This window comes from Gymnoscopelus braueri (assembly GCF_963280865.1).
Source record: "Gymnoscopelus braueri genome assembly, chromosome: 2".
Classification (NCBI taxonomy): Eukaryota; Metazoa; Chordata; class Actinopteri; order Myctophiformes; family Myctophidae; genus Gymnoscopelus; species Gymnoscopelus braueri.
The window spans coordinates 54,657,900-54,685,887 of NC_137604.1; the positions used below are offsets into that span (position 1 = coordinate 54,657,900).

The 27,988-nt window shown below is 42.3% G+C and overlaps 1 protein-coding gene across 2 annotated transcripts; it reads right to left on the reverse strand.

Annotated features, from left to right (window-relative positions):
* Positions 1–27,974, reverse strand: npepps (aminopeptidase puromycin sensitive). 2 transcript variants are annotated; one of them, XM_080417012.1, is made up of 23 exons: positions 27,534–27,974; positions 25,003–25,087; positions 24,142–24,219; positions 23,881–24,002; positions 23,330–23,437; positions 22,148–22,348; positions 21,653–21,749; positions 20,880–20,913; positions 19,882–19,996; positions 18,200–18,364; positions 17,928–18,032; positions 17,769–17,829; positions 17,562–17,671; positions 17,221–17,284; positions 16,036–16,175; positions 12,368–12,502; positions 9,718–9,937; positions 8,409–8,551; positions 8,199–8,255; positions 7,779–7,886; positions 5,429–5,584; positions 3,286–3,333; positions 1–1,828 (listed from the first exon to the last, which is right to left on the reverse strand). In XM_080417012.1, the coding sequence occupies exons 1-23, from the start codon at positions 27,879–27,881 to the stop codon at positions 1,676–1,678; spliced, it is 2,853 nt and encodes a 950-aa protein (XP_080273138.1). In that variant the 5' UTR covers positions 27,882–27,974; the 3' UTR covers positions 1–1,675. The 2 variants fall into 2 exon arrangements, with proteins under 2 accessions (XP_080273138.1, XP_080273137.1); XM_080417011.1 differs by having other exon boundaries at positions 24,997–25,087.
* Between the last annotated feature and the right edge of the window lie 14 nt (positions 27,975–27,988).

Consider the following 27,988-nt stretch of genomic DNA (forward strand, 5'->3'; position numbering starts at 1 on the left):
TTTTATAGACTTATTTTCACTTTAATGAACACCAACTGTATTTTTTAAACAAAAAAAGCACAACAAATGTTCCAGGGAAAAGAGTCTTGACAACAAGTTGGATGATCTTCGGTATGTTTTCATAGCCACATCAAATTGTAAATTCTATATAGATATACTCGCTCAACAAGTCTGCATAAATCTGTCACATTAGATACAATTTACTTCGCAGTGGAACTATCACCACTTCAGTGTAATAATTATTGCAAACCAGTTGACCAATTTAAGGCTTCCAAGTTCATTAGCAGAGTAAAGTAATCCTGTCACTTCAAACTGGGCCTGCATGCCACTCGCTCAATCGGACCCTTAAAAAGAGTGCCTCCTGATGATACTTCAAAACAAAGGCCCCAAAATGTAGTGTTGTCATCTTTCTTTTTTTCATTATTTTTTTTCTCCAGAGACACTAGATTATTTCAACATTTAAATAAATCACTGCATTTACATCTTATAAAAACAACATTTTTATGCCAATATTTTCTTTCCATCAAGAGTGGCAGATAAAGAAATGTTTTAAATATGTTATCATTTGTTGTTTTTGCCATACTAGTATGCATCCTGTCTTTACTCTCTGAACAGAGCCGGGGAGACACAGGGGAACGACATGATGTGATGGGCTGATTGAGTGCCAAGGATGGGACGTGAGGGTAGACGGGTGAAGATAAGACCATGAAACACTGCGATTTAGATTTCTGTGGAACATTGTCTGCAAGAATGCTTGCATTATACAGTATACAACGTAGTACCATGCTGGCGCTGCTCGCCTCATCCTAACCGTTTATTAGCGATGGAGAATCAGTGCTTTTGCCATAAGTTCAGAACTATCGCCAAGAACACAGCATAAACTATTATTAACCCCATTCTGCCCAGGCGCCTTCTGCTTTTTAACCAATCACAATGCTCAAAAAGAAAGAAAAAAAAGGGGGGGTGGTGGGGGCAGCTGTGAACAAACGGCAGGGGCAAGAAAAGTGTTTGCACATAAAACAAACAACAAAAGTAAACAAAACAGCAACACAGGATATCATACTTCATGCGTTGAAAAGTGGTAAAGAGAAAGGAGGCGGGTGGAAAAAATTCACAGTTTCTTCAACTACAACTCTTTTTTTTTTTGTCGCGCGCAAGTGCATGTTAGGTTGGATGGGAAGAGTGATGCAGAATACGCGTCCACAGGGGGGTTAGCAATCTCGCAGGTCATAGTGTTTGTGCATGAGGTTAGCAGTGGTAAATCTGATTGGGCCATTGTGTGTACCAGTAACATTGTCTCATGATTGATCATCATCATCTCCTAGTGGACAGAATGGGGGTAACTACATTCCTTGTCTGACTGAAATGGATTTGTTATATAGAAAAGTCTCTCGATTCCAACGCCTGGTTAAATTCTTGGCTTCGTCTGTCGTCTTGTTTTTTTTCGTCTTCTTTTTTTGTTTTTTTGTCTTTTTTTTGTTGATTAAGTTTCTTTAGAGAAATGAAGCCTGCTTGCTTTAAGTGCGCTGTGGGTCTCCCTCTTTCTCTGGTCTGCACTGGGGGGGCCAAGGCAGCTATGACGCTGGGCTGGGAGGTCCGCGCTGGAAGGAAGGGGGGGGGGGGGGGTTCGGGGGCTGGAGGAAGGTAACCGTGGGGCAAGGGGCAGCTTTCCTTCTCAGACGGGGGGAAGGGGAGCTTTGCGCTGCAGTAGATACTGGTGGATGTCGTCTGCGTCGCGCTTCAGCCACGCGGCGTTGAGGAGAATGTTCTCACAGCACTGCTGCACCGTGCGCTCTGCTGCAGGGGCGTGGTGGCTCTCGAAGAAACTCTGTGGAGGGGGGGAAAGGGGGTTACAAACGGCGATTATTTTTTGTTGTCATTTACAGCAGTGGTTTTCAAACTTTTTTTTATGTCGAGGACCCCCAAATTGATATGCATTTATTTGGCCGAGGACCCCCCATCTGAATTTTTTTTGTTTGTTCCAGGGACGCCCAGCAGACAAGATTTGTGTAAAAAAAAACAGATCTAAATTATTCACAATCTTGCAAACATTTTAGAGATTTTTCAAAAATAGCCTATTTATAAATGGATAAAGCCGTTAAAATGATTGAAATGCTGTATTAAAATGATTTGCTGGGGACCCCCTGCACCCCACTTTGAGAACCACTGATTTAAAACAGTGATTCTGCCATTTTATGCGTTTGTTTGTTTGTTTTGTCTACTTCCTCCTACCCCTGAAACCTCTACAAGGAGCCCTGGTGGTCACCGGAACCCCAGGTTGAGAACCAATGCTTGACAGTATACTCAACTTCTTTAAAAGGCCTACAGCTATCACCGTTATTGTCACCTTATACCAGACATAAATCAAGCCACACATGCACAGTAGTTATTTATTCATGATGATAATTAATGGTCAATTAAGTGCTCAAAACATGAGGGCTTTTTTCAAATGCACTCAAAACAAATGTTTTGACCAAAACGGTCAAAGTTTTCTTTCTCTCTTTTTTTGGGGGGGGCAAAATAAAAGTCCTAATCTGCAATTTGTGAAACAGTGTGAAAGGAGCCTCCACACAATAGCGATGTGTGTTTCATAAACAATTAGCACATTATGTAGAATTGTGATGTTTTGGTATAGCCACACAGCCAACCACTTTGAAAGCAGATTGATGCTAAAGTCGGCCATACCAGCCCTGACCAAAAAAGAAGGATGGTCATTTTGTATTTTAAAACAAAAAGCCAGACATCAGAGGGTTAACCTTTGGAACATGATTGAACATGCATTCTATTGCTAGTTTGACCACTTCAAATACTCTTTCATCTTAAAATAACGAATAACCGAAAATAGACCATCTACAAGCTTACAACACGGCACGCTGCGGCGTGTTGTAAGCTTGTAGATGGGTCTATTTTCGGTGCTTCCATAGAAGACATGCTGACTTCTATGGAATCCAAATGACTGAAATCAGTCATGGGCGACTGAGAACTTTAATCCATGAGCATGAGGCACAACACAACACAAAATGTCACAGGAGAAAGGCATGATGATGACACGCAAACAAATGTAATTATAAACATTTCTTTTTGTGTAGTGTGGTTGAGAGGGCTCCCACAATGGCAGTTTTAAACGGGTCTAAAAACCATCATGTTGTGATATTTGCACACATAATTATGTTTTCTTTAAATACATGTTCTTGTGAGCCTGAGGGAGCTGGATTTGTATTACAATTTGTTTAAATGATATGGATTTCCAAAAAGTAGATGTAAATGACGCAGCAGGGCGCTCACCTTCACTTCAGCCGCCATTTTGTCAACAGCGAATCCATCAACAGAGAGCTGCAGAGACGGATGAACAAAGAATCCACATCACATGACATTGTTATGCTTCTCATATTCTAGTATTCTGTTTCAATACATTTCCTGCTTCAGAGAGAAAACCCTGCCATATTATATGCACAGTATTATAGACAAGATAGTTTTGGAGAAGAGAGAGGCCAGATCACAATCTACCATATCGTTATCGTCTCTGTTGGGTGGAAACCTCATATGTCTAAAACACAAAAAAACAAAACACAAAAAGGTAGATGCTAGAGGATTGATGACAGACCAAGAGAAAGGACATTCAAAATTGACATCTCATCCATTTTATACTATAATTGTTCTTCAAAATGCTACACAAACCTTTCACACACTTCTGTTAGTGAAAACCTTTGCTCAATAGCATTGTTAGTTGCTTTTATTTGGCTAATTATTGATGTCATGTTTCCATCCAGTTGTAGTGTATTGCATTATTAAATTAAGATGGAATTTTTTAGAACATTTTTAATACTCATCTTTTTTTAGAATAGGATGGAAATAAAATGAAAGAAAGAAATCCAGATAACGTTTTTAATACTCATCTTTCTTGATAAAGATTGAATAATGTGATAAAGAAAAACATTTGGCAGATACATTACATAACTTATACTTATATCTTGCCTGATAGCAATAAAAAAAAATCTGAGCTTTTTTATTGCTGATGTAACGGTTTGCCATGACTGAGTTGAATAAGTCCATTATTTGCATCAGCCCAATTGATTGGAAAAGTACGTCCAAATTTGTATTGACATTTGGATGGAAACAAGAGAAATGCCAACATTACTGAAAAGCAGTTTGTAAAGCCCGAGTTATGCTTAGTTGCATGTGTGTGTCGCGCCCCAGAAATAGCACATCTACATCTAAAGTACAAGCTCACAATATGCTGCAGCGCAATGCAGTGTGAGCTTGTAGATCTGCTATTTTCAGTGCGCAACACTGGCACACAACCAAGTATAGATCAGGCATAAAGTAGCTGAAGGACATACAGTACAGGATGTTGAACACTTTCCCAGATGCAGAGGGAAAATAAAAACCTACCACTGCAATTCAATAAGTCAGCATCCATTCAATTGGGAATCAAAGTAACTTTTTTCTCTAAAACAAATAAATATAAAGGAATTTGTCTGTGTAAACCGTACAACTCCAAACGGTAACACAAATTACAACAAGGGCAAATGAGAAGAGTGCAGAGCCGAGCCACTTATACCACTGCCAGATGACCTCAGTGTCCTAAACATGACCTCAGTGTCCTAAAAATAGCTTGAGACAAGCATTGAAATGCAGTCTCATCCTTCTAAGAGACGTTACGCCGTAAGAGACCATGTTAATCAATAACTGATCTTCTTAACTTTTGACCACCAAAATTGCAACATATGTCAAACACTGAGTGAGAGATATATGTAAATAATATGTAAAGTTGCATGGCCTTGTGTTGTGTGATAAGGACATAAGCACACAGAAAGACGCAAAGACTCGAAAGCTCATTACAATAGTTTTGCAATCACCTCACAGCTCAACATTTTACTTACTTACTTACTGTGTGTGTACCAACCACACACACACATATACAGGGAACAGCAGAATACATGCACTGTATACTACTTAGTAGTAGGGATGGGACGATAATCGTCATTATCATGATAATAAAAAAACCACTAATCGTATCGCAGAGATTTAAATTTATCGTGAAATTGTCCTCCGTCAAACACCAGGATGAATTACCTTTGGTTGAGCTACAAATTCAGTACCACTTAAACCCTCTATACCGACTTGATAAAACAGACCTGTAAAGAGTGCAATTGGTATGCTCTTAAATCTGCAACGGGTTGTGAGCTTTTAGATCTGCCATTTTTGGCGAACGTTCCCCCCAGGATAGGTATGCTGGGGGTTCAAGTGGTTAACAAAAGAGGCATTTTAACTTTTAAGCATATTTTGATTATCGTGATAATATTGTTAAATCGGAATAATTTTTACCACAATAATCGTGACATGTAATTTTCATATCGTCCCATCCCTACTTTAGTAGACAACACTAACTTGCATATTGGTACCGCAATGTGGACGAAGTGTTTACCTTGATGAGTCGCGATATGAGGAATCCACCCTGGTAGCGGTTGTGAAGCTCCTCCCAGTTGTCCTTCACAAACTTCCAGGCGGCTTTTCTGCCTTGTTTACTGCTGCCTGCCACGCCCCCGATTACCGACACCGTGTCCTGTGGACGAACCTCTTCCTGTGGGAGGAGGAAGAAGAACATCATGTAGCTGATGGGGATATTAGCCGTCCCGACGATTAGATTGAAGCCCAGAAGTGACCGCGCCTTCTCTGTCGCAGCCCCCAAGCTGTGGAACAGCATTCCCTTCTCCATTAGATCTGCCCCCTCCGTTGAATCTTTTAAATCCAGGCTCAAGACTTTGTTTTACTCGCAAGCATTCAAATAGCTCCAGATATATTGTTTTGGCTTTCATCTTATTGTTTCTGTTCAATACACTTGCATAGAGGGCCCTGAACGGCATGACCAGTGTATGGAACTCCAACCTCTCCCGTCAAATCTTCTTCTATGCAACAGTAGAGTCTGTTCTCCTCTATGGCAGACAGTGAATGCTGGACCCTGAAGCCAACCCTGCAGAAGTCTCTAGACGGATGCTACACCAGAATGTTGCGAGCAGTACTTATCAGCAAGAGTGTACATGTAACCAACAAGATCCTGTACGAGGGAATACCAAGGGCGAGCGAGAAAACTGCAGCCACGAGAACGACACTTGCCAAAGGCATCAAGAGCTGCCAGCCAGCAAATCTGTGCTGTGGGAGCCAACACACGGGCATCGGTCACAAGGATGTCCCACACTAACATACGTGGATGTACTCAAGAATTATGCAGGAGCACACAAAGTACCAATGAACTGGCCAGATGTGTGGAGAACCGGGATGACTGGAAGCGACGATGGAGGGCTCGTCTGAGGACGACCTAGAGAGTTTTTTTGTTGTGCTGATGAAATGTTCTGTACAGCACTTTGGTACATGAAAGTTGTTTTTATATGTGCTTTATAAAGAAACGTGATTTGATTTGATGATTAATGGCGTAATGCTCCATGCCTGGCTGACATGATCTCACAGTGGATGTCTTCCCACCACGTCAAGCTCTCCCTTCCCTAGTGGAAAGTCCTCCTGCCCTCTGCAGGATGTTTCCATTTCACCAACAACAACACACTGCTGGCTCCTGTTCCACCTGCCAAGAACCTGGGAGTGGTCCTATGTCTGCACAGTCAGCCGTCCTTCAAAAGGCACACTCATTGCAGCGATCACTCGATTCTGTAGGTTTGCACACACTACAAACCACGCAGGATTAGAACCTTCCTCACACCAAGGAGTCTGGCCAGCTTCTTATCCAGTCCACCTCAGTCATCCTCAGGCTTGATTATTACAGCTGGGAAAACAAAGCGGGGCTCGCAACTCACTTGCTGAATACTTCAAAGGTTTTGTATTTGTGACAAACAGCAGATATGACGTTTCGACCCTTTCTGTCTTTTTCCAAGTATGTAGTATGATCAAGTAGGGCGTTCATTTCTTTTCACACTTCTGTTCTTACAGTTTGGCTCAGCACCAAGGAACGGAGGATGTGAGTTATTTGTTCTTTGAATTGATAATTACAGCTCCCTCCTCGCTGGTCTGCCGGCATGCTCACTCAAACCCCTTCAACTGATGCAGAATGCTGCAGCACGCCTGTCTGGTCTCCTTCATCGTCCCTAAATTTTCACGTTGTCTCCCTTCAGCATCCCCTTCCAATGTTGCCCACATCCTATTCATTTAAATCACTGATGATGACCTACAAGGCAATCAAGGGCATGGCACCTCCTAACCTTAGGACCACCCCTACACCCATGTTCACTGATCTATCCGTCTGTCCCTCCCTTCCCTTCGACACCCTGGCCAACGCTTCAAGTGTCCTAGACTCTTCTTCCCCCTGGCTCCCAAGCTGTGGAATGACCACTTGTTGATAGATGCCAGTATGCCGATGAAAGTATGTTGGTTACACATGCATATCAAGTTCACAAATGCAAAGAATGGCATCTACGTAGATAGACGCTAGGTTTGATGTTTACCTAGTATTCCTAGTTACTTTGTAGCACTTCATCGTTTTCCTTGAACCCTACTTTACTTATCGTTTGTTGACCATGGTTCATGCCATTTGCTCTGATCTTGCACTTTGTAAGTCACTCTGGATAAGAGCGTCTGCCAAATGCATAAATTGTAAATAAAGTACTATATTTTGCCTACTACTGTATTTAGAAACGGCAGCTTCCAGACAAAATTCCAAGTCTTTGGTGCCGCAGTGGGAAATAAAGTCCAATTATGGGATTACAACATTGAAGGGTGCAGAAAAAGCTTGTTATTGATTTCAGAAGAGAAGACGTGGTTGTGCATACCGAGAGGGCAAAGTTGAGGACTTTCTGGATGAGGTCAGGGGCAGAGATGGCTCCAAGCACTCTTTCAATGCGGTTCTTCTCCTCCTGCATGTCAGCTAGGTGGTGGAGCTGAAGGACAACAGGAGGACAGAAGGAGGCAAAGTCATGGGAGAGGAAGAAAGGAATGACATTTGGACTCGAGTGACATTCACAAAATCAAATTTGCTGTCATACATAATTCTCATCTCATGATAAGTGATCAAGGCCTCTTGGACATTATATGCCAACATTATGGTAATGTGATCTAGTAATATAATTGTCAGACAGAGTCAATGAGGTAATTGTTCATCTTGCTGAACAAACTGTCATAAAAAGCTCATTAATCACAATGTCACTGCCTGAAGGACAAATGCCAATTTTAGACCCATAGAGCCACCGTACCTTCATCATCTCGTCCAATGTGGCACTGTCCCCATGCTTCAGCACTGCTAAGTAAACCTGGGAAAGAGACATTTGCATTGCAAATCCATTTTCTACAAGGCAGAACAACAGTGATAATAATTTCCATCATCACCAGACATCTCTCTAGATTTTCTCCCCTAAATAAATACTTGTGTGTTTTTAAAATGAAGTTCTTGTTTCTTCACGTACCGGGCTCCTGAGGTCTGCTGACAGGACCTGTTTCCCTTCCACGTGATCCTTGAATCTCCGTCTGGCCTCCTCCAGTGTGGGCTTGTGTCCCGCCTTCCCCAGCTTCCCTAGAACCAAGCCCCTCAACAGAGCATCCAGATGGCCTATTTGGTGATGAAAGGACAAAATCACATTCACTTTGTTTATTTTTTTGTATAATGAGCCCTTTTAGGCCAGCAATAATAAGATTGCTGATGATATAGTTACTGTGCTTATAATTCCCACAACAATATGAGAACTGTTATTGGTAATGCATGCTCATTGTTGTTCAGCCCTGTTACTTGTGCTTATCACACAATCCAGCCTTTCTTTGCTCTGGGTGAGCGGCTCATTACTGATATCAGCTCGGGCAGAAACGGCAGTATCGGACCAATCATCGAAAGCTTTATTGGCAACATATGTATAGAAACAGTCCGCACTCACAAGGTGAATTATCTTTGCATTTTTTTTATTTACCGCAGCAGCAGTCATGACAAATGGACACGTTTGGGCTACTCAGGCCTTCATCAGCGTTTTTCAATTTCTATAGACTGTTCACTGAGAGTCTGCACCCGTCTGTCCTTCTCTAATCAATTGACAGTAGAGTACTCTCAGCTCGGGACTTCTGTCCCATAGTATTTGGAAACATGTGCTGAACTGTCACCGCGAGCGACTTTGCTGCAGAAGGAACTCAGTGGGTCAAATAAGGCTGACTGCACGGTTGCTGCATTTAACCACATGCCATTTTCACACATCTGTGCCAAAATAAAGCTACAGGTCTGTGCCAAGACAAATTTGTCGCAGCCCTCGGTAACCAGCCTTGAGCCTGGCCTTCCACGGGATAACTCAGGCAACAAGTTATGTCCGTGTGATAATCTCAATCAACTAAATAGAATTTTGAAGAACTCAATTCTAGAGAACCAATCTGGCATCCTTGCCAACAATAGCCGATCAGTTCACTATGTGTTGTGATGTGTTGTGAGCTTGTACATCGGCTATTTGAAAATATCTTTGAATTGGACTTAAGTGGTTAAATAAAGTTATGTTTGAATATATTAAAGGTTAAATGTCATTTTCAAAATTGGTTTTATACAAATACTTCGTATTGTTCTTTATCAAAACGTAATTTGTTTTTATTAGCATTTCATTTTTTGCTTTTAAGTCAAATTGCCTCAAATAGAAATTTTAATAGAATATCTTCAAATTGACAAAATATCGGTAACAGGTCTACTACTCTAGTACTACTCCTAAATCGGGATCAGACCCATCTACTAAAAAGTGTCCTCCTCACCTTCTCCTGGCTTGCTGTCCCAGCCCAGCTTGAGGCCGATGGGTGTGAAGAGGTCCCGGATGAACTCCTGGATCTCCTCGTGGAAGTCGGTGTGGGAGAGGAGCGAGGAGAGCACTCCCAGGTTGCAGCTGAGGTCGCTCCATACCGTGTAGTTCGGCTCGTTGATGAACGCCTCCATCAGCTTCAGTACCTCCACCGTGCTGATCATGCCCGCACGCGACTGGAGGGAGGAGGAGAGAGAAAGGCTGAGAAGTTTAACCACTTGAACCCTAGCCTCACTATTTTGGGGCTAATATTCAGTGAAAATATCAGATCTGCAAGCTCACAAATACTAGAGGGAGCGACAACAACGATCTGGTAACACAACCCGATCTCCAGAGATTACCGTAACATTGCACGGAACGAGTGCACTTCATTCCGTGGATAGCCGCCTCGGAACTCCCGAATTGCGTGCATATGGTACGGCGCTGCCTTTGTGACAAAACCATTTCGGAGGCGCGCAGTCACAGGCGAATTGTCACCCCGTGAAGGACCACCGAGGGAGCTAAGGCGACCGAGTTGCCGTCCTGAACGGTGTGACATTCGCCTGTGCCTACTCAGCGCCGTTTGAGTTATGTACCGATAGGCACAGAATCGTAAATGTTATTGTGCGGACTGCTCTGCTTCCGGGTTTTTCCGTGTTGCGACTGGTTACGCCCACCGTGGGACTCGCCGTACATATGCACGCAATTTGGGAGTTCCGAGGCGACTATCCACGGAATGAAGTGCACTCGTTCCGTGCAATGTTACGGTATTCTCTGGAGATCAGGCTGGGTAACACCCACCTATAGAACAAACATGGGTAAATTCTCCTTCTACAGCTGTGGAATCACTGGCTTCCTTTAAAACAGGCCTTTCAGGAGGCCAAAGGGGGAGGTAAATAGCACTTCTCCCTATGAAACGCGACCCCCCCCCCCCCCTTTACTTGCCTTTTTTCCCTACTCTGTACATATTGTGTTTTATATTTGTGATGATATTGTATTTTGGTGTTATTTTTTATACTGATGTTGATGAATTGAATACATAGGACCTTTTTGGGTTATCTTTTTAGACAAAGTATATGACTGTACTCGTGCTGTTTGCATTTCTGTCTAGTAATAAAGTATTCAATCAATCAAAACAATGTGTCGAATCGTGAGCTTGTAGATCGGATATCTTCTGCGAAGATATTAGAGGGGCCTAGTTTAGAGCCCTTGGGAATCCGGTCAACTAAGTATTGGGCTTAATTGCTGTGCAATTTAAAAAAAATTAAGAACACTTGATGAATTGAATAATATCTGTTGATTGATATCAATATAAATATTTGTCAATATTTTCTAAATGCTGTAAAGGAAGCTACATGGAATATAAAGTTGTGCTCAAAACACCAAATCATATCATATCATTATTTATCTCTGCCAGTCAAAGACAGTCACCGTTTTACAGTAACATTCGTGACAAAAGTAACAAAGCTGTGGTGCAATCAAGTCTAGCCACCTGGCTTCCAGGAAAGTTTCAAAACATGAAAAGTGACCGTAAAGGAAGTAACTAAGGAAGCACTATATTTTTCATTGTTAAAAGCAGCACTATGTAACTTTTTATTTATTAATAAAATTTAATTGTGTCCAATCTATATGGTAGAGTAAATTAATACAACATAACTTATACAATTTGGGTGGTTGTATTTTGTCTCCCTGCTCTTCAATTGAGACATTTAGAAGAAGAAAAAAAGATTATGAAAGAAGCAACATGACTAATAATGACAAGGTATTTGCTGTGGCTGGTCTGTGGACAATGTAATGTTAGAAGTTAATTTACACAGCTTAGGGTTACGCAAAACCAGAAGAGGAAGCAATTGCGGGATCATTTGTTCCCCAAGTTGTTTGTTCCCCATTCTGTGTGTCTAGGTGGCACACGATTGAATTAGATAATGATGAGCTTAACAATCCCTTAGGTCACCGTTTCTCAACGAGTGGTCCATGTTGGTTGGCTGTCCATGGTAATTCCATATTGTATTTGTCCAATTTCAACTAATAGCGTAGGGTGTATAGTGGCAAAAAAAGAAGCTTGTACCGAAAATAGCCGATCTTGTAGATCAGCTATTTTTGGTGTGTAACACCACCGCGCAACGAAGTATAAATCTGGCTTTACGATCAGTAATGTTAGCATTTCAATTTGTTTAAATAAAATATAAATGACTGATATGCCTGTTATATACTAATTGGGTCAGGAGCCTACCTCCTGTTTCCGTAGCGAGAGGCAGCTTGAAATACAAGTACACCCCCTGAACAGGACGCTAGCACAGTATGTCACAGGGACTGACCCTCAATCCAACCCTTGATGCCGAGTGCCAAGCAGGGAGTCATTGGCAACGGGTAACCTTTTCTTTTAGTAGAGTTCAATACTTCCGTTGGCAATACTAAGCTTGCACTTTTGAGTCATTGTTATTCCCACCCGGCTGTTCTTTTAATATGTGTAGTTGAATATCTGTGCTCTCTATGTAGAGGGGGAGTACAAACGTACATACAATTCACTCACATAATCAAATGAAAAGTGTTGTTTTAAGAAAACGGTATTTCATTGAGAATCGGTAGTGAAACATAGAACTAATCAGTGTGGCCGACTGTCTCACCAGAGAGAAGAGGTCGTTCTGCAGGCCCAGTCGGTCTACAGGCTGCAGGCTGAGGTCTCTGACACCTGGAAGCAGGCTGTCCAGCATGGAAGAGCTGTACTGGATACGATAGAAACCCACTGTGCCTGGATTGATCTATATGGAGCACAAAAGAGCAGAGGAACACAGTTATGCAACCGTTATTTATGTTAGGAAAAAAAAAAGGATTGAAAAACCCCAGAGTTCTTTACAACTTCTGTGTGTCCTCTTATAAACTCAGTGGAACCCAGCATCCCCGGGTGCGTCAGCAAACTCGCATATCGTCGCTGACGGGCAGAAACCTCCCATCTCCATATTCTAACTTTTTGTAAATTAATGCCTTACTTGATCATACTACAGCGTCACACAAAGGCAACAAAAGTATCAGATCCACAAGCTCGAAAGCGGGGCGAAGCGACACGTTTTGAGCTTGTAGATCTGATACTTTTGAAGCTTTTTAAATTTTAATCCTGAAAGTAACAGTTTTGGACGTATGAGGTTTCCACACGACAGAGACGATATATATAACCTTTATTTAGTGGAACTGGATATAACACATGGGTGATGCAAATTTGCAGGTCTCACCCTGTTAAGGGAACAAGTCTGTTCTCGTTCACGATCACGGGTGAGGGTGTCAAATTCAATTTCTCGCTTACACGTTTACCAATACACACAATGTGATTAACTTGTTAGAATTCACAAGATCTTATTTTAGATAAAAAACAAAACAGCCCAGTTTATCTTTAACAGATTAAAATAATTGTACAATATACGTATACTAGAGTCCCTCTCTGCCTTTTTACTGTCCAGTTTGTTCAAACGGCTGTGTTGGAATGGAAATATGTAAACATTTCAACAATGTCACGCCGACTGGTTAAGTCAAGAAAGATGAGAACAGCTTCCAGACGATCGAAATGGTTACAGGGGTCAGCATACAGGTCAGTGCAGTGTAAAATTAAAACCAATAAAAATATTTATGTAGCCACATAGTGATGATATAATTAGGTCCATCCAGCATCAACTGGACGGTGGTCTGAACTCTGAAAAGACGTGGTTGCTAACCGGCATTAGTGAAAACCGCATCCTATTCATGTACTCATTATGATGATGGGTGATGCATTATAGATAATAGTGTGTACACCAAAACCCCAATGATAGGAGGGGTCTGGGTGATATTTACTCACTCCGTCGGCGGGGGGTTAACAACACAGTGAATTTTTACAGCTGTTAGCAAAACATCCATACTGCCACAGCTTTTTTTTGCCATAGATATTAAATTAAAGGGACGGTGATGTTTAGAAGTGATACCATCCTCCTGACTGACAATCAACAAACGTGGAAGTTGATGAACTGCGTTTGACCTCAGATGCTTCATAAGATGGAGAAATGTGATTAATTAGAAAAAAAGGAAACCTCCGTCTGATTAATGATGACTCGTAAGTTCAGCTTGAGTCTGTCATGTCGCTCCATCGTCTATTTGGCCAAACCAAACCAACACAGAAACTGGGACCGTTCTCAGTCTTCCTAGATTTTCCATGATGCATATTGTGGCTAATCCGAAGTCCTCCTTATTGGTCCAGGCGCCCTCACCCGCTCCACTCATAACTTCTCCCTGAACATAGACGGCTCCATTGTCACCCTCTCCAACCAAGTCCGCAACCTTGGTGTCATCCTGGATCCCACCACCCTCTACTTCGAGTCCCATGTCAACCAGATCACCAAAACAGCCTTTTTCCATCTCCCGCCTTTGTCCCACACCATCCCAAACTGCTGCAGAGACACAGTAATGAGCTCACATACTGTAACCAGTACCACAGTATTGCGGTTATTGTCCCATAAGCGAACTAGCCTTTCCCACCGGATCGTAGTAACTTGGCAACGCCCCCTTCTGTGACGCAGGTGGAACTGCCTCTCACGTGAACGGACCGCCTTAAATAACTCCCAAAACCACTGCAATACCAGATGCCCGTGTGGCGTGCAAAGTTAAGCATTAGACTTCCAATCCCAGTGCCTCAGGATCGAATCCCACTCCCATCCAGGTTGTGTTGTGATTAGCATACATAGCTTAGCTCAAACAGCTTAAACATCAACTTCTCATGGCTGTGGGAGAGAGAGCGCACATCCACGGGTAGCACAACGTCGGGCCAACGAAAGCTTTGCAGACACCCCACAAACGTGTGAAGCTGCTTTGTGTGTGTTGTAACTGTCACCAGCCAGACATCGACTCAAAGGAACACACGCCTTGCCCACACATAACTAAAAGTCTGCAAATATTTTGAGTGCACTCACTCTGCGCTCATCTGTTGTGCGGCCTCGGTTGTTGCATTGCGTTTGTCATTAAATATGTAGTCATGTGCATGCCCACAATAATTGTAATAATACTATATATAGCCTATATTGTAGGCTACAGATGTGAGGGCCAGGCTACTAGATGTGAGGGCCACATAGTGGCCCGAACCTCTAGTGTTTTACATGCCCGAAGTCAGCAGTAAAGTTACCCTGGATTATGCCCTTTGTGTGGACATTGCAATCCTTTACAGAAAGGACGTTCTATGCTGTAGCATGCGTCATAGACACGCTGGGAGGCGGAGTGGAATGAGGGCAGAGAGGCCAAGCTTATGAATAAATAATATTTTTGCTCTGGCACATTAGTCTACAAAAAGAAAAAAAAATCAAAAACAATGTGAGGCCTCTTCTTTTATTTCCCATAACCGATTGTCTGACATAAGCTTGTCCGACCGGCTCTCACTGACTTCTACGCATTCCATCAAACTGCCAGCTTACAGTTTGCCTCCCAGTGCTTGACTAATCTACCGGACCAGGAAAAGTGACGCATCTGTGCTTTGGTTCTTTACATAACCCATAGGAAGCTACAGAGAATAATGCAGGCTTTAGTCAGTGCTCTGTGGAAACCTAAGGTCAAGCATGCCCTCAAATCAACGGTATCATAGCAGGAGTTGGGTTTTTAAAAAGGTCATAAACTCAGTCTCTGCAAACAGCTCCAATGCAATCGTATTCTTCTGACCTTTTACTCTCTGCATATGTCTGTTCAACACATACAGTAGCTGTTTGGATTTGGCTGCAGTCCCTAGAAATGATAACATAGAATGTTGCTGATGCAGTCTGGAGCTAATTGCCAGTCACTGTGAATAAGATGAAGTATAAAAGGTCCTCAGACACCGGGAGCGTTTATTTTGTGTGATGAATTCACATTCATCATTCAGTCATTCACAGACCTACTATTATATACTTCACTGTATAACGAATAGCGGGGGGGAGGGGGGGAATAGCCTATCTACAGGCTTACAGCTGGTCGGGAGCTTGTAGATCTGCTATTTTCGCTATTTCTGAAAATTGATCTTTGTGTCCAAAACTGTTACTTTTCAGGATTCAAATTCAAAAGTAGCAGAACGACAAGCTCGCACCGCGTTTCAAGCTTGTCGATCTGCTACTTTTGATGCTTTTGTGTGACGCTGTAGTATGATAAAGGAGGGCGTTAATTTACAAAATACACAAAAAGTTAAAATATGGAGATAAGAGGTTTCTGCCCGACAACGACGACTTTGAAAATGTTGAGAACGCCCGAAGAAGGGACACCAGGTAGAAAGTGGTTAAGTGATAAAGTTAGACATTGGGGGTGGGAAACATACCTTGACCCACTGGTCTGGGCCAACGTTGTTGAGGGTGATGGTGGTCTCCGGGCAGTCCATTAGAACCTTTAGTTTGGTGCATGTGGCGTCCTCACTAGAACAGATGCTGATGGGAACCATCCAACTGGGGCAGTCCTCACCTGCTCCAAAACACACCACAAGGAGGAGGCTGATCACACAACAGCAAAATGTTTATATAAAAAAAGTGACTGTGAACCGAGTCTAACCGAGAAAAGTCAAACAGTAAAGGCTCTTGCACACTGAGCCTGTATTTTTCATATCAGTTTTAAAAAAAATCTGTCTTCCGATAAAATAACGCACAGAAACCATGTACACCGAGTCCAATGTGTATTTATGCTATAGCTGCGAACATTTCACTGAAAGAAACAAAACGACAGAGTCATCAAGCAGTGAGGACGATTGCGTTAGGTCCTCTGACTACAACACAACAAAAAAAGAAAAGGAAATATTGGGTCCATCCAATCCTGAGATCATTAAAGAGCAGACAGGCTTCCTTCTTCAGGATACAGCCTCAAAACACTGCTACAAAAATGCAGAGGATCTAACCTGATCCGAATTCTTAAATGACAGACGAAGGTTTCGGAGGCGTGTGTAAACTTGACTGACAACGTGAGGTCGCATTTATCGTTTTTAAACGTGCTACAATTTGGGATAGGGATAGCTCACCCCCAAAATGTCTTTTTAACAATTATTGATTATGGGGTGATTAGTCACGCCATGGAGACTTGAATTTGTGGATATTTCTTAGTTTTTGTCGCATTTGTCGCATTCCTCAGCCAATAATTTGATGACTGGCAGCGGTTCCATTAGGAGACACAAAGAGTCTCCTTTGTCGCTGCCTACCGGTCCGCTGGTCATCAAATTATTGGCTTAGAAATGCAACAAAAACAAAAAAATATCCATGAATTCATGTCTCCATGTGGTGACTAATCGATAGAAAACGTTATTTTTGGGGTGAACTATCCCTTTAAGTACCTGGCACTTACTGTGTGATTTCTGGTACGCGGATGTTTTAACCTTCCATTTGATTCTTGCCTTGATGTCCTGCACCTGGCCTAAATACAGGTACTAGATGTGCACGCAATCTCCTCTATGAAGATTTCTGGTACTAGCACGAATAAATAGTCTTGTGTGTACAGGTCCATACAGTGGTCACGTACTCACCATTATGTGGTCCGCTGGCGCAGAACTTTTTCTGAGATAGCTTGAGGATGCGGTCATCGCCTTGCTACAAAATAAAACCACTGTTAATCGCACTTGTTTAGACACTGCAAGGTAGGACATCACGCTGGTAGACTTCCGGTGGGGCGCATTCAAGACAATCACGTTGCATAGTGTTCTGTCACTATGAACGTCAGATCTCACAAAAATATATTAAAATACGCGATTTAGCACAAGGACCATAGGCGCACGTTTTTAGCTGTGGCGGACCCTTACTTGAAACGCATATTTGTTTATATATGTAAAAACAACATGTTGATAACCACTATTGTAGCTGACCTTACCTGTTCTTGGTCCACTACAATAATGGGGAAGCCCATCTGTTTGGTCCAAGAGCCCATAACAGCAGCGATGGGTAAACCACTGGCCTGTTCCAGACAATCCCATAAGTCCTCTGTGGAAGAAGAGGGTAGCAGACAGTCAAAGGTCTGATGAACAATGAAATCTGGCCATGTTTTTTTTTGCATTTACTTCCCGTTTTGGAAACTTACCCGTTGATGCATTTTTATGTTGGAACTTCAAAAGATAAGCATTCATTCCTTTCCTAAAGTCCTGCAAGACAAACAGGATAAAATAAAAGGGCCTTCAACACATGAGGGGGAAAAAAATGATGGTCATAGAGTGACAGCGTTTGTGTTTCAGCTCCTGACCTCGTCTCCTATGTAGTTATGCAGCATGCGAATGACAGAAGCTCCTTTGCTGTACGATATGGCGTCAAAGATTTCATCCACCTCTGACGGATGGCCGACGTTCACCTGTAACAAAGAGAATCACACAACACACTGGCTAGTTAGACTAGGGCACACATATAGAAGAACACAACTCTCTAGTGAGACTATGGCACAAACTAAGACTAAGGCGCGCACACATAAGTACTAGAATTATACAACGGCAACTTCATGAGCTCCTTTCTTAAACCCACCTCTATGGGATGGCTGTTATCCAGCGCATCCAGGTCCAGGGCACGGGTATAGTCAGCAGAGACAAACTGGGTCCAGATGTCGTACTCTGGGAAGCAATGGTCCACACACAGATACTCAATCCATGATGCAAAGCCTTCATTAAGCCACAGATGGGTCCACCATTCCTGTACACACAGGAAACAGTACCATGTTCACACACAGGAAACAGTACCACGTTCTTCAACAGGAATCTCATGGCCAATCAAAAGGAAAATTAGCGGCCATTTGTCTATGGTTAGGTAGAGCAGTAGTTCTCAAAAGTTTTCGTGTGACGGACCCCCATCTGAAAATGTTTTGTGCCAGGGACCCCCAAAAGAGAAGATTTGTGTTAAAAAGAAATCTATGTTATTCAAAGATGTTCAAGATTTTTCTAAACAAATTCAAAAATAGCAGATGTACAAGCTCGCAGCACAGCACGAAGTGACGCGCTGTGAGCTTGTACATCTGCTATTTTTAAATAGCCACGGTAACAGATTTAGCTGGGGTCCCCCCCTGGGACCCCTCCAAGGACCCCTGGGGGTCCCCGGACCCCACTTTGAGAACCAATGAGGTAGAGCAGGGGTCCTCAACAGGCGGACCGCGGTCCATGACCGGACCGCGGGACACTCTCTGTGGACCCTGGGAGAATTTTTTTTTTTTAAACCGAAATAAAGTAACAAAAACGGGGGAAAAAGTACCCGAATCCGCCAAAATCCGCGAAAAAAACATGCACGCGCGTGCGGACCCTAGCCTTATTCAAAAACGTATTTGTGGACCTTCAAGATTTGTTGTTGAGGACCCCTGAGGTAGAGTATACAATATTATTTTAAGAACCCGTCTTCTGCAAACCTATAGTAATTTTTTTTACGTCATGTTACTTACTGCTGCCAGTAAAAGAAGCTTCAAAACAAGTTATCAAGTTATGATATGAAATGTATGGAATTTATTTTTCAATTATGTGAACACTCAATTCTTAAGAGGTTATATAGCACTACTTTGTGAGGAGTGCATGGAAATTAAATTGGGTTTAGAGCAAAAATCGAATTGTCTAAAGACATTTTTCTTGAACTACAGATTATCTCCAAAGCTCCCACCAACAGGCGTGGCCCGCGTGTACCGTGGGCCAAAGGTCTATATGCATGTCTCCTGGCAACAAGACGCTCCCATGAGATCAATGCAACAATGGTTGAGGCAGCTCCTTTAGCCGCTGTGCCCATTCAGCGATGCCCAGAAAGCTGCCCTGTGAATTTACTGCCCCTTAACCCATTCAATCCTGGAACGGATCTACAAATGTCTTCTAAAGCCTAACAGTTTTCTGAAAAAACTTTTTTTTTCCAGAAAAGACCCCAAAATTATATGTATTTGGCCGCGGACCCCCATCTGATATTTTGTTCCAGGGACCCCCAGAAGCAAAGATTTGAGTCAAAAACGTTCCCTTTAAGAATACATATATTTCAAGATTTTTCAAAAAGAGCAGATCTACAAGCTCATAGGGCGGCACTCTGTGCCGCCCTATGAGCTTGTATATCTGCTATTTTTAAATAGCCAAAGTATAAAATAATGGCTATAGCTCAAATCTAAAATGACACAGATGCGTTCCCGGATTGAACAGGTTAAGGTTTTTCCTGCGACAGCTGGTGGCTGAGGGTTTGCATTTGATTACCATGGTGACCAGGTTTCCGAACCACTGATGTGCCAGCTCGTGTCCCACCACCAGGGCTACCCACTGTCTGGAGGAAGAGCAGGAGTTCTTTGGGTCGATCAGCAGTGCCGTCTCCCTAGGAGATGACGGGACACAAAAAAAGGTGACAATTCAAACAAAATTACTACCAAATTGAGAGAGAGAGAGAGCATGAGCATTCCCTACATAAAATCCCAATCCCCTCCTTTTTGTTCACCTTTCTTTTGGAGTTTTTTAACCTTTAACTAGTTCTTCCTAATGAAGTTGTTTTTATCTCGTTTCTGTAAAGTGACTTTTAGTACCTAGAAAAGCGCTATATAAATCGTATGCATCATTATAATTATTATTAACAATATAGACTGATTTATACTTTGTTGCGCACTGGTGCCACGTACAGAAAATAGCCCCATCTATCGTGACGCACTTCGAGCTTGTAGATCTGCTATTTTTGGCGTGCATCACCATCGAACATTGAAGTATAAATTAAGCATATCGTCTCTGTCGGGTGGAAACCAATGTCCAAAACCATTACTTTTCAGGATTCAAAAACAGCAAAAAGAAGCAGATCGACAAGCTCAAAACGCGTGCCGCGTTTCGAGCTTGTAGATCTGCTACTTTTAATGCTTTTGTGTGACGCTGTAGTATGATCAAGTAGGGCATTATTTACTCAAAGTTAGAATATGGAGCTAGGAGGTTTCTGTCCAACAGCAACGATTTGGTTTTCAGGAAGGTCAAAAATAGTACATGTAACTGACCGTTTCACTAATTCAGTAGGTATTAACAGGTTTATTGAGCTAGTGGGTCATGAAATGCACACATACACATATCATGACTGACCACATGAACACTTGAGAAGCACAACAAGATTGCCGTTATATAATGATCTTCAGCAACAGCAACTCTTAATAAGAGCTACTTCCTTTTCTTTGGAAGACTATAGCAATCTTCAAATCAATAGTTATAATAAGAGAAAAATATACCTGTAAGTTACAAGGCCCCAGTTTTCCATGGCACCTGGATGGGGGAAGGCAATATGTGTTTTAGCCCTTCGCCATACAAGGACAAGTCACAAGATCGATGCAAATTTATCAGCCAATAAAACAAACAGTATTAATACTTTACTCTTCTCCCCATGCAAATGAAGATACTTTACTCCCCCAAATATTTTGCTAAATATTTTGCTAAAAGCCTTCATGACACAATGGTATCTGTATGTAAATTGTCTAATTTGCAGTGGTGGAAATTGAATAAGTACTATATATATTTTTATTTTATTTTTTGAGTATCAATACTACAATGCAGAAATACCGTTCACATAAAAATCCTGTGTCCAAAATTTACTTGAGTAAAAGTACAAAAGTGGTCAAATAATTGCAGTGCAGTAAAAGTATAATGCCTCTGAGATGTAGTGGAGTAGAAGTAAAAGTATTGAAAATAATCAAGTAAACTAAAAATACCTCAAAATTTAACTTGAGTACATAGTTAACTTTCCACCACTGACCTTCGCCATACAAGGATAAGTCACAAAACTGATGAAAATTTTATCAGCCAATAAAGCAAACTATTAATAATAATGTAATGATGTACTCTTCTCCCCATGCAAATTAACATTTTAGCAGCTAAAAGCCTTCATAACACCATGGTATCTGTATGTAAATTATCTAATTTGCATAGGAAAGATTAAATATTCCTGCGGCACATCTTCCATCACAATTACAGAAAGTACAAACAAAAGGTGACACTGAATACTAACCAGCAGCAAAATCAGCAATAGCTATGAGATCAATTTTAGGCAATGGATAAGGAACACTGAAGTAGTCTTTGTAGAAAGGTAAGGTCTTTACAGCAACCTGGAAAGTAATTAGAAAAAACAAAACAAAAGAAGTCATTACATCTCACCAAAAAAAGAGTAGACTAGACTTAAAATAAAAAGGTTATTACAGAATTACAATGATAATTTACAACAGTTGATTGTGGCCACACCATGGTTCCAACTCTATAGAACCACAAAGGTAGGAAATAAAACACCAGGTAAACAAATCTTTGGTTGTGTCTGGTATGTCTAATCTGACACGCCACTTTTGTAGCCAGGTACCTGACCATTGCCTCCTTGATACTGTAAAAAACAATCTGTCTGGTAAAGTTGCAATTATCTGGTGAGTTGTTTGCACATCAACAGCCACTGTGGCCAATGCGCAACGTTTTTACCCTGCTCTGGAAATTCAAGACGGCTGAACGCCACGCTCACCTCCAGTGCAAACTTCCCTTGTTCTGCCTTCCCCAAGGGTGTGTAGACGCGTACTATCACTCCATCCGACGACTGACTCTCCACAAAGTCGTATTCGCCAATAACAAATGCTACAAGATACGTGGACATGATGGGTGTGGTGGCAAACTTCATTTCCACAAGGCTGTCATCGTCTGGATATGGCTTTCGATCAATGACATTCTAAGGATGGCACAAAGGAAAGTTAAAGCCTGCGACTCAGAAATGCAAAGTTAATCACACTCAACAGAACTACAAACAGCAAACCGGTACAATTCTAATTGGTACAATCAGGAACAGAGCAATGATGCTGCATTCACACTAGCGGAAACAAAGCTACAAAACGACCACGCATGACCAATAGATTTCCTACAGATCGCCATGGCAGTGTTGCTCCTCGAAACCACACTGCATAAATGAAAAGGGTAGGTTTAAATACCACAGGGAACTGGTTAACTGCAAGAATGCTCCTTTTACATAACCGAGTAGGAATAGTGGGGAGAGAGAAGGGGAGTGGAAATTGAGAAACAAAAACATATATCAGTTGATGCTTCACTGCATCATCGGAGCGCTGAAAGAAGTCGAGTCCGGACTCCGGCTCAACTTTGATCTGTAGATGTATACACGCATCACGTCATGCACCGGCAAGTGTCGGGTGTCACTTTGTAGCTTCATGTTGCTGGCTTCCATCGTTGCCGCTAATGTGAACGCAATGAGTCTTTCTTGTTCAGAACTGGTTGATAAATTAACAGAATAACGGATAATAAATGGAGGAGGAGATTGTATGTTGACCAAGTATGTATCCTCCTGATGTATCAGTCCTAGTTCATATGTTTTTTATGATTACTGTTAACATATTTTACAATGACCAATAGCAACAGCTGTAGTTGAAAAACCTTAAGTGAAAAGGCTTAAAGCCTGAGATATACCCGTTTGCAAGCCGGTGTCACACACTGAAAATAGCCGACCAACAAGCTCACAATGCGTTGTGCGACGCGTTGTGAGCTTGTAGATCGATCAGGCATTAGTGTAACTTGTTGCATGCCATGTAAGCTACATTAGCAGCAAAGAGTTTTAAAAAATAATACCGCTAAGCAGCAAATATGTGGCAGCCAAGGGGGTACAGATTTTCTCAGGGTAGGAGCTTGAGAACATGAGACGTACCATATTAGACAAGGCTACTCTGTCCTTGGGAACTATCAGAGTGATGTCAAAGGTAGCTTTGATAGCTGGCTCATCCCAACAGGGGAAGGCTCTACGAGCATCCGTGGCCTGGAGAGAGAAGACGGGGACAGCACCATGAGAGACAGGTGAGAAATTATCTTCAAAGCAAGCAAGCACATGTGTAAAGTACAAGGCTTAGATCCCCGGAGGCACATTTTTAAGTGGACCTCCTCCAATGACCTCCTGTAGTGAAAGTAGATCACAAACTGGTCTAGATTCTGTCTGTGTTTACGACACAGATATTATAAAGACACAAACATAGCATCAAAAGATATTATACATACATTTATATTTCTGGATATATACACACAGTATAAATAGAAAGAATGAGGCATTGCGCAACCTTTATAACAACTCTGGAACACCAACATTTGTCACATGACCATCCCACCCTCCTGAGGCTATGTTGCAACACAGGCTATTATGGGGTTAAGCAACAAACTTTCCCAAAGAAAGCACTTGTCTATGATAATGAAGTGTGACACACTTACCTCAAACTGTGTGACAGCAGCGTAACGGACCTCTCCTGCAGGAGTTGCATATTTACTTCTATAGAAGCCTTTCATTTTGTCATTAAGCTCCCCCACAAAGTCAATCTTCAACGTACCGGATCCTGAAGAAAGAAGAGGGCAGAAATGTGTTGTGCCGTTCATTCAGCTGCTGCCAAAAGTGAAGCTTGTTTTTGTCAACAGGAACTAAAAAACATGGCCATGTTTTCAACATTCAGGAGGCCAATGTGAAGTCCCCTTTACCTTTCTGAAGAGCGCTGGGAAACGACAGAGTGACTTTCTCATCCTCATTTTGATAGTTGAACCCCGTGGCATTAATTTCTAAATCCAGGGAGAAAAATAAATTAGCATATGCCAGGTCGGAGATGTTTTTGTTCTTTGAAGTACTCTTGTTTTCTAAACCTTGAAGAAGCCAGTAAGTGATTCAAACCAGTGTTGATTTCGTCGACTAAAGCTATGCCTTTTTTCACTGACGAAAACTAAATAAAAACTAAGCTACGATGACTAAAACTAAGACTGAATATATTGTTTTATAATATATAAGTTTTTGTCAACAAATAAAAACTAGACTAAAAAGGGACTGGTGGAGAAGAGATCCAGTATAACTAAAAGACAAGTCATTTTATGTTTGGTTGCGCTCGGGTGTTGCAAGCTGAAAATAACAGATCTATAAGCTCACAACGCGTCGCACTGCGACACGTTGTGAGCTTGTACATCGGCTATTTTCAGCATGCAACCAAGTGTAAGATCAGCCATTACGACGCCGTCAAGGCCCGCCAAAATACATTTTAGTCGATTAAATCAACTGTAGTCGACTAAAATCTGATGATATTTAGTCGACTAAAACTAAAACATTTCAGATGGCTAAAATATGACTAAAACGAAATGGAATTTGATTCAAAAGACTATGACTAAAACAAAATCAAAATTTGCTGTCCAAATCAACACTGATTCAAACCACAACCAATTTAAGGCAACATGCTCCATAAAAAGACATTACTGAATACTAATATCAAAATGCAAATAAAGGTTTCCTTCAACGGTCATTTGAAATGAAAGGTTAAACATAAAAGAACAAGAGGGTAAAACAAAACTCACTCTCACCTTCCCCTCCCTCTGCTGCAAAGGATGCTGTGATTATGTCAATATCCGCACAGTTCATCACAATCTGATTTGTGGCCAGTGTAACCTGTAAATATTGACCAAAGAAGATGCACAAATTGCATTCAGATAAATCCAGCTATGCAAAGAAAGCAACTATCCCTAATTACCATCCTTCTGGATATGTTCAGCATTTTCTTTTTTAAGGGTGTACTTCAATACTTCCTGGCCACTGAGCTTTCGCTTAGTGCAGAGCCACCACTGACGGGTGTCTCTAATCTGAACTGACTCGGATTGCCGAGATAGTGATCAGAGAACTTAGTGTAGGCTAAACTTACAGTAGCTCTGAATGGTTACTGAGATAATAGCCTTGGCATGCAGATAGAGAGACTGACTAATATAGTCAGCCTATGGGGCTTATGATTTCAACACAGAACACAATATGAAAGCAGTTCATGTGACTGGACAACTAACGTTGGCACACTTAAGCCTAATTTATGGGTCACATTTTTCAAGTGAAAATGTATTATTTTAGCCAATTGACACAGTCATTATGACAACGTATACATTAGACCTTAGATACAACCTTTTCAAGAGGACAGCCCCATAGCCCATTTAGAAAAGTGACATTTGCAGCCTGTGGCATTGCTGTTTAAACACTGCCGTTGTTTAGACACACATGTAGTGAACTTTCTGTCTTAAACAAAGGCAACAAAGCAGTAATTATAGCACACGTTGGCTAATGGCATGGTGCCACAGTGCTTGGGTTTCTCCTGGTCCATTGTGAGGTTCCTGGCTTTGTGTAAAGTGCTGGCCAGCAAAGGTATTATTAAAAACACTATTTCACTTCAGCATGACTGAAAAACAAGAGTATTTCACCCACACCTTAACTGATGTTCAGGAGCAATCGACCACAAATGCTCACTGCACGTTTGGAAGTCAAATCACTCACCACCATTAGCTTGGTGTAATAAGAGACCCTTTACAAACAAGCACAGGTGTTGAGATTTGACTGATATGATATGTGCGAGCTCCGCAGAATAGAGCATTTTCCACAATGTCAGCACAAAATCAATGTATTGTTTGCTTGCGTTATCATCTGGCAGAATAGTCAATTATGTTTTTTCACCCAAGATACCATCACCATATTTTGACAAGCAATTTTATCCACCAAGCTCAGTAAGTAGTAGATAATTCTGACTTAATTCATAATTATTCATAACTATTTTTTTTTTTAAACACACATGGGCATGATGTTAACCATGTTGCCATTTCATGAGCCTGCCAGCTTTCAGCACAATTGTGAACTGAGTGTGTGTGAGTGAAACAAGGTTAGTGAGAGAAGCGGAGTGAGTGACATAGAGTGAGTGAAGCAGGATGAATGAATGAGTTACTCTCATTCATTCACCAAACGGCAGTGAGTGAGTGAGGCAGGCAGGGTGAATGAGGCAGGGTGAGTGAGTGAGGCAGGCAGGCTGAGTGAGGCAGGCAGGCAGGGTGAATGAGGCAGGGTGAGTGAGTGAGGCAGGCAGGCTGAGTGAGCCACCTGAGGGTGAGAGCGGCAGGGTGAATGAGGCAGGGTGAATGAGGCAGGGTGAGGCAGAGTGAGAGAGGCAGGGTGAGTGATTGAGTGAGGCAGGCAGGGTGAGTGAGGCAGACTGGGTGACATTTCCTTGCTGTGAGATTTAGTAAACATTAGCCGGCTGGCTTGCTACTCATCAAACGAGCAGGTGTTAACTCACAATGAACTCACAATGAAATATGCTGATAAGTAACCAACTAGTAGTAGGCATTACCATGCATAGGATTGACGCGTTTGATGTTAGTCTTGAATTAATAATAGTGCACTGCAATCATGCAAAACAAAAAATAAACGGGCTGCTGAAATCCAGGCGTCGTTAGCCGGGGTAATGTCGTTGGTACGTGACAGCTAGCTAGCTGACATGATATGGCAAGTCTGCCTGCGGTGAGTGCGGTCTAAATTTAAGGGAACTCCACGCAACTCCAACTAAACTAGACATCTCTAACTTGCATACTACTTCACAATAACATTCACAGACATCAGCATTTCTGGTTCATTCGGGGTTTTGGATTTGTCAATCAGCCCGAACCTGTCAAGCCCCTTGACAACAAGAGCAGTCTGTCTGATACCATTAACTTTAGCAGTTAGCTGCCCTGGTACACATTAATAGCTCAGTTAGATAGCTTTGGCTAACACAGCTAGAATAAACATAACCAAGGCTGCGTCAGCGACGTCACAAGCTATCGGGGAAGCGTTCGTGCGCGGCATGGCCCATTAAACACTTCCGCGCGTGCGGACACATCACCGACGCATCCTTGTGGATCTTCAATTCCGGGGCTAGCAAAGCGAGCAGTTAGCAATTCGCCGCTAGCAAGTCCGAATATGACAAATTAGCTAAGCAGCTAGCAGAGTAGATTACATAACGACGAAATCCCCGCCGTGCAGCGTCTAAAACATCGACCGCGTCAAAACAAACAAGACATTAAAACCGAGACACAACAAACGTACGTACCTCCACCGCCGCCTCCAGCTTGCCCTCGAACGTGAAGTCGATGAGGTCGGGCTTCAGGCACAGCCCGTAGTTGACGGGGTAGACGTCAGCGGGCAGCCGCACGAAGGGCCTCCTTTCGGGCATGGTGGTGGTGGCGTCTCTATGTTGGCTGGTGAAGACGGTGCCGTGGATCGCTCTCAGTAGGACGGTGAAGGTGGTGGTGGCGGTGCGGGGTCGGTTGGTGTCGAGGAAAACGGGCTTCTTCTTGAACCGCAGCGCTGTGTTGTAGCAGGTTGTTGTTGTGAGTGTTTTCACTAGGAACGACTGTGTTGTTTGCGTTCGGCGGCCCACCAGACCCAGCAGCAACATAAAACCAGCCCTCCTCCTTTACACAGTGACACAGTCCTCCTCCTCCTCTCTGCTCTGCTGCACGGCTTTGAGTCTCTCTCTCTCACTTCAAATCCAAACAACCGATG